Source organism: Phoca vitulina, unplaced genomic scaffold, assembly GCF_004348235.1.
Source record: "Phoca vitulina isolate PV1807 unplaced genomic scaffold, GSC_HSeal_1.0 scaffold71, whole genome shotgun sequence".
Taxonomy (NCBI): Eukaryota; Metazoa; Chordata; class Mammalia; order Carnivora; family Phocidae; genus Phoca; species Phoca vitulina.
Genome location: NW_022589774.1, coordinates 13,201,851 through 13,214,082, shown reverse-complemented (window position 1 = coordinate 13,214,082; position 12,232 = coordinate 13,201,851). Strand labels below are relative to the sequence as shown.

Here is a 12,232-nt window from a genome sequence, read left to right as displayed (position 1 = left end):
TGAGTTTCCTGGCTCTGTGGCTTGGCATCTGACATTAATTTCAGGAAGATATTCCCATTATGCATATGTTACATTTTTTGCAGTTGTCTCTCAGTTCTTGGATATTCTGTTTTTTTTTTTTTTTTTCCAGTATTTTTTCTCCTTGCTTTTCAATTTTGAGAACTTCTATGACATATCCTAAAGCTCAGAGATTCTTTGCTCAGCCATGTCCAGCCTACTAATAAGCCCATCAAAGGCATTCTTCATTTCTGTTGCAGTGTTTTTTGATCTCTAGCATTTCTTTTTGATTCTTTTTGGAATTTATTTCTCTCTGCTTATATTGTCTGTTTCTGCATATTATCTACTTTTTTTTTTAAATGAGCAACCTTTGCATGTTCATCATAGTTGTTCAAATTAATAATTTGTTACTTCCAACATCTCTATTCTGTCTGAGTCTGGTTCAGATGCTTGTTCTGCCTCTTCAAACTGTGTTTTTTGCCTTTCAGCATGCCTTGTAATTCTTTGTTGAGAGCTGGACATGGTGTGTGGGGTGAAAGGAACCCTGGTAAATTGGACCTTAGCAATGTGGTGGTGAGGTGTGAGGTGAGGAGAAGGGGTCTATAGTCCCATGATTAGGGCTCAGTATTTTAGTGAATCTATGCCCTTCATCTGTAAATGTCACAAGTGTTTTTCAGGCCCCCAATCCCACATCTTAGGTGGGACGGATTGCCTGAGGGCTGGAGTTGAGTAATTGGATGGGTGGAAGGTTAGAGGCAGCTGGAGGTGGGTATTTCCTTTCCCCCAGCTTAGTTCCACTCTGATACAACCCCAATAGTTTTGGCTCTGGCTCTGATGAAATAGTTTCTCTCCAATGCAGGCCTTATTGAAAGGAACAGAATGCTCTGGCATATTTCAGAATGGTTACTTTTCCTCTTTCCCTATCAATCTCTCAAGGGTTCTCAGTGTCTTCGTTTTTTGTTTTTTGTTTTTGTTTTTTTCTTCTGATAGTCACTGTGGGAACCTGGTAGAGCTTCAGGAAGTGAAACACAAAAGCAGGGGTCCCCTTCTCCTGGATTTTTTAACTCTCAGACTTATCCACATTGAGCACCCAGAATTTGTCAATTACACCTTGAGTTTTCCAATCCTGGTACTGGTTTCCATGGAGGTTTCTGCCTATGAGTTTCTGCTCTGCTAAGTTGTGCTTCTCTGTATGGACTATCTCTCAAATGTTGGGGGCAGCATTTTATCCTTGTCACCTCACTGCTCTAAGAGATCAAAGAAAAGTACTGAGCTTTCTGTTTGTTCAGGATTTGATTTGTTGTTAGGATGAAGTGGCAACTTTGAAGCTCCTTCCAGCTCTCCTCTGTAACAGACTAGAAGTCCTAATCCTGCTATTTAATTGGTGAGTGTGTTCTCACAGTGCCCACCCCTGTTCACCCTGCTCACACTCCCCTGCACTTCCTTAGTCTCCTTTGAGATTTCTAACTCTAACACAAGGACTGTGTTCAGTCTACCTTGGCTCGTCTGAGTACTTAATGCTATGCAACCATGAAAAGTAAAGAAAAAAAATCTATCAGGGACTTGAGTTATTTGACAAAAATAAAGGAGACCAACTTTTTTTTTTTAACAGAACTCAGAAATGGATATTATCTGGTATTTCCTCATTGGTTTATGTGACAAGAATTTTTTTTAATTAAAAAAAATGTTTTAGAGCTTTTGAAACTTCTATCTTATATAGCCAGGAATGGGTGCACAACCAGGATTTACTAAAGGCTAAACTAGAGGCCTTTTGTAAGTAGCATTTCCGTCTTTCAAGATACAGATATACTCTGTGGCATAACTTTGCTAAAATATCTCCTAAGAATAACCCTGCTGCAGGATGGCAAAACTCTTCTATCCAACATGCCATGAATGAAAAGACATGGGGCAATCTCCACTCCCTCTGAATGAATCACTAGGTCAACCAAAGCAGAAGGGAGGGAAATGGGAAGAGGCTCCATGCCTGAGATAGTGGATCAGAGAATTCTTGCATGTCTGAGTGGTGGAACCCTGCTCAACAATAAGAAATGTCTCTCTCAAAAATGTTAGCTCATTGGGGGTGCGCCCGGGTGGTTCTGTCGGTTAAGTGTCTGCCTTTAGCTTAAGCCCCCCACATAGCTGGCTCCCTGCTCAGCCAGGAGTCTGCTTCTCCCTCTCCCTCTGTATGTGCCCCCCCCCCCATGCTCTCTCTCTCTCTAATGAATAAATAAAATCTAAAAAAAAAATTTAGCTCATTTGGAATTTGGGGTATTAAGAGTCTTTATTTTTTATTTTCTTTTAACTCATATAAATGGCTTATCACTTCAATTAATATTTCATTCCTTTTCAGTATATTCATGAGTTAAATCTAAAATGAGCTCTGCACATGTAGACTTTTGTGAACATTATAACCTCAGACCCAAAATCTACCTAGCAATCCTCACAGCATAATAAAGAAAAAGAAGTTGATAGAAATTAAAGCAGCAGAAGGGGGCAGTAAAACTCAACAGAATGCTCTGGTAGATTTTTAATATGCTTTCTTATTTTTCCTTCATACAGAGAATTTCCCAACACATTTTAGAGACTAATTAAAAAAAAAGACTGTACCATAGATATATATATTTATCTAAAATATACACAGAAACACTAAATGTATATAAAAGTGAGAGCTATGATTTTACATAATCAAAACCTTATTTTTTATGGTGTGATATATCAAGGCACAATAATCCTGGTACTTTTCCACATAAAACAGGTTTAGCCCTTTGGATTTGGTTTGGGACATTTAATATCTCCTCATGACCAGCATCCCCAAATGTACTATCCATTCTATTTCATGGTCTCAGACTTGTCAAAATTATTTAATAAGTCATATCATAATGGTTTTTCCTCAAGCCCATATTTGGACTTCCTTTCTAAACTGTGCCCATCCTTAAAGTGTCATTTTCTCTTTGAACTCTTTTCTGACTGCGTAAGTACATGGAAGCCTCTCCACTCTACCATGTCATTGAAATTACAGGTTTAACCAAGTAGGTTAGCTAAATAGATTTTTTTCATTGAATTTTCACTATGAGAGAGAGTTCAATTTCTTTACATTCCAAGTAGTCTAAATGTGATTATTCTCTACACACTGTTTTGTCCTCACCTTTGAATTCAGTCTGTCTGCGAACAAGAAATGGTACACAGTAAGTATGCAATTAAGACTTGATAACAAGGATATCGATGATGATGACTTCAACATGAATTCAGGATTGCAATGTAGAATTCGAGTGCAGTACCAGAGTCAGAGTATGGAATCTTACATGACACCTAAAAAACTCAAATGCATGGTCCTAAATATCACTTTAAAACTTGAGTAGATACAACTTATTCATTTAACAGAAAATTGAATTATTACAAAAAAATTAGGCTTAGTTAAAATTTCATGTAAGACTTAACACAATAAATGGGAGTGTCACAAATTGAATGATTAAATATGACTAGAGGAGGAGAAAGGCTTCTTGGATGAGATGGAATTTTAGTCATTTGTGTCTCATGTAAAATCAGATAATGTGTTCCTTAAGCAAAATGGTAAGAAAAAAAAATTTCAAGTGAGTCTTTTTTTTTTTTCTTTAAGACTTCTACAGATTGAGGTATCTGGTGTAGTTTTTCCATTAGAACTAAGAATTTATGGCTTAATTACTTTTTATTCTCCACTTTGATGCTGGTAACTTTCTTTCTTCTTTCTTTCTTTCTTTCTTCTTTCTTTCTTCTCTCTTTCTCTTTCTTTCTTTTTTTTTGAATTTCACCCTCACACCACCGAAAGATACTAAATAAAGGCAAGGAATGATGAAATTCAAAATTGTCAAACTCATCCATGTTTTCCATCCATTCCACTCAATACCTCATCAAACTATGTTCCAAAATGAAAATAGAAAATTTGCACTATTAAGCCTGGACAATTAAAAAGTAAATGCAATGTTGTAGTTTGATCCATTGCCATATTCATCATCTTGGAAAAGCGGGCAGAAAAGATCTAAAAAAAAAAAAAAAAAAAAAAACACCGAAACTTTAAAAACCTAGTGTCTTCTTTGTGTATCTCCTGTGAAGGGCTGGTGACCAAAGTGGTAAAAACCGCACAGCAGAGAAAGAAATGCATTAAAGCAGATGTTTTGAACATTTAGCATCCCAGAAAGATCCTGGGCCCTTTCCCTTCCCTTGTTCATCAGAGGAGAGGAAACGTTATAATGGTGGTCGTTCAAGCCTCAGATGGACTATTTACAGGATAACTGGTAAGGAGCTATTGTGGAGAGGAATTCACATTTTACAGATATGTACACCGACGATAGCTATTATAGTTCATTCGGCCAAATAAAAAAAATGTAATGTATGTATGTGCTGCATATACACTAGGTCATGGCTCGTCACTAAAATCATGACATGTTTGAAATACATGACGTGTAAAACAGTCTTTCTTGGCCCAGTCTGTCCAGACTGTGACTCCTCGGCCCCCCAAAGACCTGGGGATGAGACATGCGGACGGCCGCGCAGGGAGATTCCCTGCGCTCTGGGACCTCGGACCGCTCGGATTCCGGGAGAAGCAGCGTAGTATTGTCCCTCCCCGCAGTGGGATCCGCCGAGGCACCGTCTCTCGAAAGCTCCGGGTCAAAGACTAGGAGAAAGGGAATCTGGCACAAATCGCACTCCGGAGCTGAGGAACTGGGGGAGAACCAGGAGATCGCAGCGGGGAGGGGGGCAATTCGCTTTGCACCCCCTTGGGGAATCCGAGGGCAGCTTCCCATGTTTCCGATTTTCTCATTTGCGTGGGTAAAAAATCCTGCCCCCACCCGGGTCTTACGCAATTATTTAAGTAGACAGGGGGAGGGGGAGAGTTGTGGGGGGAGTGGGTAAAAAAAGGCGGAAAGAAACAGTCATGCTGTCACGTGGGCTTAGTTTTCACGCATAAAAGGAAGGTTCTCTCCGTTAGCTTCCAGTTGTCAAACAACTTGTAGCGAGCGTCAGGATTACGCTCGGGGACTTCGCACAGCGCCTGCTCCAGCACCGCAACCCGGAGCCCAAGTACGGCAACGCCTCCGCCCGCCCGCGCTCCTCCCGCCGCCGAGATGCTTGCCCGCGCCCTGCTGCTCTGCGCCGCCCTGGCGCTCTGCCGTGCAGGTGAGTACCTGGCGCCCCGCAGCTGGGACTCCTCCGTTCCGTAATCCCCGCCGAGGTTCCGCTCTGACCTCCCGGATCCTCCCGGTACTTTGAACAGTCCCGGAAAGGAGACGATGTTTGACTGGGTAGAGAGCTTGGACCATTTTGAGTCCAAAAGAACGGGGTGAATACCCCAGCTTTGCCACCAGCTCTGATCATCCTGAGCCAGTTACTTAACCGGTGTGGGTCTCACTTTTCTCATCTGCTAAATAGGAACAGTGTATAATTTGCAGATTGTTATTATGATAAGACAGGATCGATCAATATATGTGAAATGTTTGTGTGTGGTGCCCACTGTTAGGGAATGGGAGTCATTGTTTTAAAATTAGTGCTTTTCTGACCCAGGAAAGCCCAGGTTATTTAAGATAAGCAAAATATTTTAACAATGATCTGTTTTTACACTGAAATTTCCCCTAAATTTGATTAATGTACTAGATACGTCTACTTTATGAAAATGCTACTTCTTTGAGCTCTTTAAAAATGCTAATTCGAACATCTAAAAAGTTACTAAAGAAAAAACTGAGCAACATCACTTCCCTGGTTGAATATTGTTACCGACTTCGGGTATTTTATTCATTATAATCATTCTGTGCCACAGGTTAAAGAAATTGTTTTCCCATGACTACCTGTATATTTCTTGAATTTATTTACGTAAACTTGACCCATACTATGTAAAGCAATTTAAATCAAGATTAAGGAAGTAAAGAATGACTTACTTACTGTCTATTTTTATTGTAGCAAATCCTTGCTGTTCCAACCCATGTCAAAACCAAGGTGTATGTATGAGCATAGGATTTGACCAGTATAGGTGTGACTGCACTCGAACAGGATTCTATGGCGAAAACTGTTCAACACGTAAGTTTGCCCTTGGGTGCCCTTATTTGGACTGGGGATACGTGTAGTATCACTTTACACTCTAGTGTCTTAGAATGGATCCTGTTAATCTTTCCCTCTTTTTTTTTTTCTCTTTGCAGCTGAATTTCTGACAAGAATAAAATTACTCCTGAAACCCACTCCAAATACAGTGCACTACATACTTACCCACTTCAAGGGAGTCTGGAACATTGTCAATAACATTCCCTTCCTGCGAAATGTAATTATGAAATACGTGTTGACATGTAAGTACAAGTCTCTTTCAAGGTTTTCAGTTTCCTCAAAGAAAAATGTTCTTTATAAAACTTGAGATTATTAAACCTAATCCTGAAATCTCTTTTCAACCTTGTCAAAATGACTTACTTTAAACAGATCTTTTTAGTTTGCCTTCTGTCTTAATGGCCCAAAATACATCTCAGTCCCGTTAAGTTTGTAAAGTTCTGTCTCACAGTCAGAATTCTACTTAAATCCTGTACACCTCTTCTAAATTCACTGCTCTTGCCAATCTGTGAAGGAAGTGTGGTCCAGTTTACTGAATGTCCATGGACCACAGAATTGCACCCAGTAAAATAATCTGGTTAATCTGGATTTGGGTCAGCAAGAAAATAACTTTGTTACTAAAGCAAGTGTCTTGCCCAGACATTCCTTCATAGGCCTCTTAAGCGGTAGGTGGATGATTATTTGAAAAATCAAGATGGCTAGATCATGTTTTATGTAAAAGTATATATACTTTATTAAAGATGCATTTTAGTGAATCATTCTGATTTTTTTTAGTAGAAGTGGCAGACTTTGAAGTGTAACTGTTTTACAATAGGTTATCTTTGTTGGTATTAAATTCAGTCTTTCGTGGCACTTTGCACATTTTACAATAAAAAGGAACATTGATGTGGACACAAATAAAACAAAGTTTTTTTTTTTCTTTTAATTTCAGCTAGGTCACATTTGATTGAGAGTCCACCAACTTACAATGTGGACTATGGCTATAAAAGCTGGGAAGCCTTTTCTAATCTCTCCTACTATACCAGAGCTCTTCCCCCTGTGGCTGATGACTGTCCAACACCCATGGGTGTGAAAGGTGAGTGTCGGGAGGCAGAGCGGTATTCACTGCAGTAGGGATTGGATTGCTACCTAGAAAATTCAGCCCTGAACTATCATTTATTTGTTAATAAAAGCATATTGTTGGCTTTCTTAAGGATTATCTGTGGAGATTTTTTTTTGAAAGTGAATCTTTGTAAACTATTCCATGAAAGTGAATGGACATTTTGGTATAATGTCTTCACTTTCAAATTCTTTCATTAAAACCAAATTAATACTAGTTAAACAAAATAGGTAAAGTTATTCAGTAAGAAGGTGTTTCCCCATTTCTTAGAACTTCCATTTATATTATAATCCTGTTCACACTTGTATTTCTCCTGTAAGTGAAGAAGGCCCCATAGGAAATAGCTGCTTCCTTGAATTTGTAAATGAATTCTTATCTTAAGCTTTCTCATTTTTCAGGCAAGAAAGAGCTTCCCGATTCAAAAGAGATTGTGGAAAAATTTCTTCTAAGAAGAAAGTTCATTCCTGATCCCCAGGGCACAAATATGATGTTTGCATTCTTTGCCCAGCACTTCACCCATCAATTTTTCAAGACAGATCATAAGCGAGGGCCAGCTTTCACCAAAGGACTGGGCCATGGGGTAAGACAGAGTTAAACTGAAATTATAGCAAAAATTATAACTGAGTGCTCTGTGTGTGTGTGTGTGTGTGTGTGTGTATTTGCTATACCAGATTCACCCTCTTTTTAAAAAATGCTCTGTCTCTATAAAAACCTTAATGGAATTTCCATTTTTGATTCATTGGTTTAGTAAAAATACACATGCGTATACATATAGACATAATATTTGTAATTTGGCTCTTACATTTTAGTTTAAAATACTAGCACTGCAAAAAGTGGTGTCTTCAAAAACATTTGTACCCTGATTATACTACTTGAAATATTATGAGATTTTTGCAGCATTATTATCCCTTGGAGTTCAATGACAGTTTCAGTTTGCCAGTAAGAATTTTATATTAATAATATATTTTCTGATGCTTGTTAAAAGAAATACAGTTATAGTGAAGCATATTAGATACTTACAACTCCATATGAGATACTAAATACCTTTTCATTAAATATATACTATACTTCACTATGAGATACTAAATACACAAGAGACATAGGTTTGTAGTGTCAGTGGATAATAAATTTAGTATTTTGTGGCTGTGAGAAACATGTTTATTTAATGATAAATTATAGACACTTCAACAGCAACAAATTAAAATTTTCCCATAATATTCTAGGTGGACTTAAGCCATATTTATGGGGAAACTTTGGATAGACAACATAAACTGCGCCTTTTCAAGGATGGAAAAATGAAATATCAGGTTTGTTCTATTTGAATATTAAGAATTAGTTATGACTCACGACTTACCCATTTTAAAAACTTATACTGATTAAAATTTAACGTTTTTATTACTGTTGTTTTTCAGGTAATTGATGGAGAGGTGTATCCTCCCACAGTCAAAGATACTCAGGTGGAGATGATCTACCCACCCCATATTCCTGAACACCTACGGTTTGCTGTGGGCCAGGAAGTCTTCGGGCTGGTGCCTGGTCTGATGATGTATGCCACAATTTGGCTACGGGAACACAACAGAGTCTGTGATGTGCTTAAACAGGAGCATCCAGAGTGGGATGATGAGCGGTTGTTCCAGACGAGCAGGCTCATACTGATAGGTAAGCAAGAAGAGAAGATAATTTAAATAAAACCCTCTTCTGCTGCAGAGAAAACTAACTTGATATCTTTGATATGTTTTAAGTAATTCTGGGAGAACGTGGTGAATGTAAAATCACATGCTCCATATTAATTCAGTTCAATCCTTCAGCATGATTGGAAATACAAATACCTTCTGTTTTGATGGTACAAAGGACAAAAATAGAAGTGAAGGAAGAGCGGATTCACAGCATCTCAGTTGCGTGAAAGTTGGTAATCAGAGAATTAATGCTCTAAATTTCTTTTTATTTTGTGTAAATAGGAGAAACCATTAAGATTGTGATTGAAGACTACGTACAGCACTTGAGCGGCTATTACTTCAAGCTGAAATTTGATCCAGAGCTGCTTTTCAACCAACAGTTCCAGTACCAAAACCGTATTGCTGCTGAGTTTAACACACTCTACCACTGGCATCCCCTTCTGCCGGACACCTTGCAAATAGATGACCAGGAGTACAATTTCCAGCAGTTTATCTACAACAACTCTATATTGCTGGAACATGGGCTTACCCAGTTTGTGGAATCATTCAGCAGGCAGATTGCCGGCAGGGTAAGCCTTGTTACTGGAAAACAAAACAAAGGACTACTCAGTCACTAGAATTTCCGCCATTGAAATGATTGTTCTCAGACTTACCGATACGGAGTAATATTTCTAACTTGGATAGTTTAGGTCTCAGCTGGGAACATCAGTCTTCACTACTCTGTACCCAGGGAGTGAGTGCTTTCTTTTAAAATAGAAATCATCATTAAGATGCCTAAAAATCTTGTTCTACCGTTTATTTGCCGCAGGTTGCTGGTGGTAGGAATGTTCCAGCTGCAGTACAACAAGTAGCAAAGGCCTCAATCGACCAGAGCAGACAGATGAAATACCAGTCTCTTAATGAGTATCGCAAACGCTTTCGGCTGAAGCCCTATGCCTCATTTGAAGAACTTACAGGTGAGAGAAACTTCTTTGAAGCATCAGGGGTCAGATGGAAACAACAAAGAAGTTGAAAGGGAACTGAGCAAAGGGTTAAAACTTTTTTTTTTTCCTGTAAAGTTTTTTACATTGGTTGTATGTCTTTGTCGCGTTCACAGGAGAGAAGGAAATGGCTGCGGGGTTAGAGGCCCTTTATGGTGATATTGATGCCATGGAACTGTATCCCGCCCTCCTGCTAGAAAAGCCTCGTCCAGATGCCATCTTTGGTGAGACCATGGTAGAAATGGGAGCGCCATTCTCCTTGAAAGGACTTATGGGTAATCCCATCTGTTCACCTGACTACTGGAAGCCTAGCACTTTTGGTGGAGAAGTAGGCTTTGAAATCATCAACACTGCCTCAATTCAGTCTCTCATCTGCAATAACGTGAAGGGCTGTCCTTTTACTGCGTTCAGTGTTCAAGACCCACAGCTCACCAAAACAGTCACCATTAATGCAAGCTCTTCACACTCCGGACTAGATGATATCAATCCCACAGTCCTACTAAAAGAACGGTCCACTGAACTGTAGAAGCCTGTTAATCATATTTATTTATATGGACGATTTCTTTTAACTTAATTATTTAATATTTATGTTAAACTCCTTATGTTACTTAACATCTTCTGTTAAGAAGAGAGGGGTCATACTTGGTGAAGATTTTCATGTCACTACTTTAAAGATGTCTTCAGGCTAAAGGGGAAAACAGTTTTCATTCTGTTTTGTAAATGAGTTCGACATCCTTTTACTTGAATTATATTATTTATATATAATAAGAAAAAAGCGATGATGTTTGGACATTTAAATGTTGTTCCAAGATGGCAAAATGCTGCAAGTTTTTTTCCCACACTATCGGGATTTTCTAGTGTATCTTCCATGATACGTTAGAAGCAACTACCTGCACACTGTTCCTTTCCTTCCGTTAGCCACTGCGCTGGGAGAAACTCTCTTCTGATTAGTTTACTTCTTTGTTTTCTTGGTTTTTAAGATCTGAGTTCATCTTTCTTTGGACTCTCTGTACTTATCTGAACTTTTGCAAGTTTTCAGGAAAACCTCAACTCAGGACTACTAGTAATTTAGCTCCTCTTAAGAGGAATGAAAGGAAAAAAAAAAGAAAACAGCCCTTAAAGGCCTCTACACAAAGGCATTTTACGTGAAAGGCAGAGAATTTATCATTTTAAACTGTGTGTAACAGAAGAAGCCTGCAATAAGACTAATGCCTTACAAAGAACTGTAGGGGGTTGTTGTAGAAGAAAGCTGTATTTCTATTCTAATGAATGTTCTTTCCCATTTAAAAGCAAAACCAAACAAATCCTGAATAGTTCCCGGGAAGATAATGTTTCTTTTCCACATCTCATTGTCAGCTGACATTTGCTGGTACTGTATACTACTTAATTTATTGAGGATTATTATTTATGTTTTGTTAGGACATTATTATAAATTAGGTTTAAGCTGCAATGATTTTTTTTTTTTGCATTATGTGAGAATCAGTATATCTTCTTTGAGATAACTGAATTAATATGTAAACTATAAGAAATTATTAGATTAAGATTCATGAATAAATTTTCAGGAACCCAACTCTGGTATATTGAAATATGGAAAGTTGGAATTGAAATACAGAAGATTTACCTATATACCAGCTCACAGAGAAACATTGTGTCTCATTAGCCTAGATGTACCATAAGACTGACCTTTTATACATTTTTGAAGGACCTATGGATCCTTCATTAATTCATTCAGCCTGAGAGACAAGTGCAGAGCACTGTAGGTTTTAATATTTTTTGGGTTTTAATATTTTTTAAATCAAGCACTGATTACAGATAACATCAGTATTTGTAAGTAATTGAAAAAGCAGTGTCTTAGGTAGAGAAAGAATGAAATTTCATTAAAGGAAATAACTCAGGGGAATTTTTAAGATTTTATGCTTCTAAAAACTTTATAGTTAAGAAAGAAATAGTCAATATTAGAAGGGCTTATATAAAAAACTTTAACTTCACTGATTAAAAAACTTGTATTAACATAACCTGCTGACTGAACCTGGGAATTCGGAATATAATATGAATGTTTTGGTGCCTCAGACAAATGTGTATTTAAATTAACTTATGTAAAATGTAAGTGTTGAAACAAATGCCTGTTTATTTTTATACTATTTAAGAATGGAATAATCTCTTCTAAAATAAATTTTGGCTGTTTCCAGATATCTTGTCATATGACTTATGATTTCTCTAAAACACTGTATATGTACCATTGTCTTTATTCTATCTATTCTGGACTAGACTAGCTATTAAATGGTTCTTCCCTCAGTCATAGAGAGGCTTACTAGAGGAAGAGGTAGAGGAGATAGCAACAAACTTGTTTTCATTGCCTAATCTGGAAGAAGGAAAAAACCAAGCACACAGAAGGCAAAGAATAAGATAAAATG

General features: G+C 37.9%; 1 protein-coding gene across 2 annotated transcripts; it reads left to right on the top strand.

Annotated features, from left to right (window-relative positions):
* Nucleotides 1-3,804: 3,804 nt before the first annotated feature.
* Nucleotides 3,805-12,006, top strand: PTGS2 (prostaglandin-endoperoxide synthase 2). Of its 2 annotated transcripts, XM_032393193.1 has the most exons (11): nt 3,805-4,803; nt 4,964-5,151; nt 5,929-6,045; nt 6,165-6,308; nt 6,995-7,138; nt 7,561-7,742; nt 8,386-8,469; nt 8,575-8,821; nt 9,121-9,407; nt 9,647-9,794; nt 9,935-12,006. In XM_032393193.1, the coding sequence occupies exons 2-11, from the start codon at nt 5,100-5,102 to the stop codon at nt 10,342-10,344; spliced, it is 1,815 nt and encodes a 604-aa protein (XP_032249084.1). In that variant the 5' UTR covers nt 3,805-4,803; nt 4,964-5,099; the 3' UTR covers nt 10,345-12,006. The 2 variants fall into 2 exon arrangements, with proteins under 2 accessions (XP_032249084.1, XP_032249083.1); XM_032393192.1 differs by lacking the exon at nt 3,805-4,803 and having other exon boundaries at nt 4,808-5,151.
* Nucleotides 12,007-12,232: the final 226 nt, after the last annotated feature.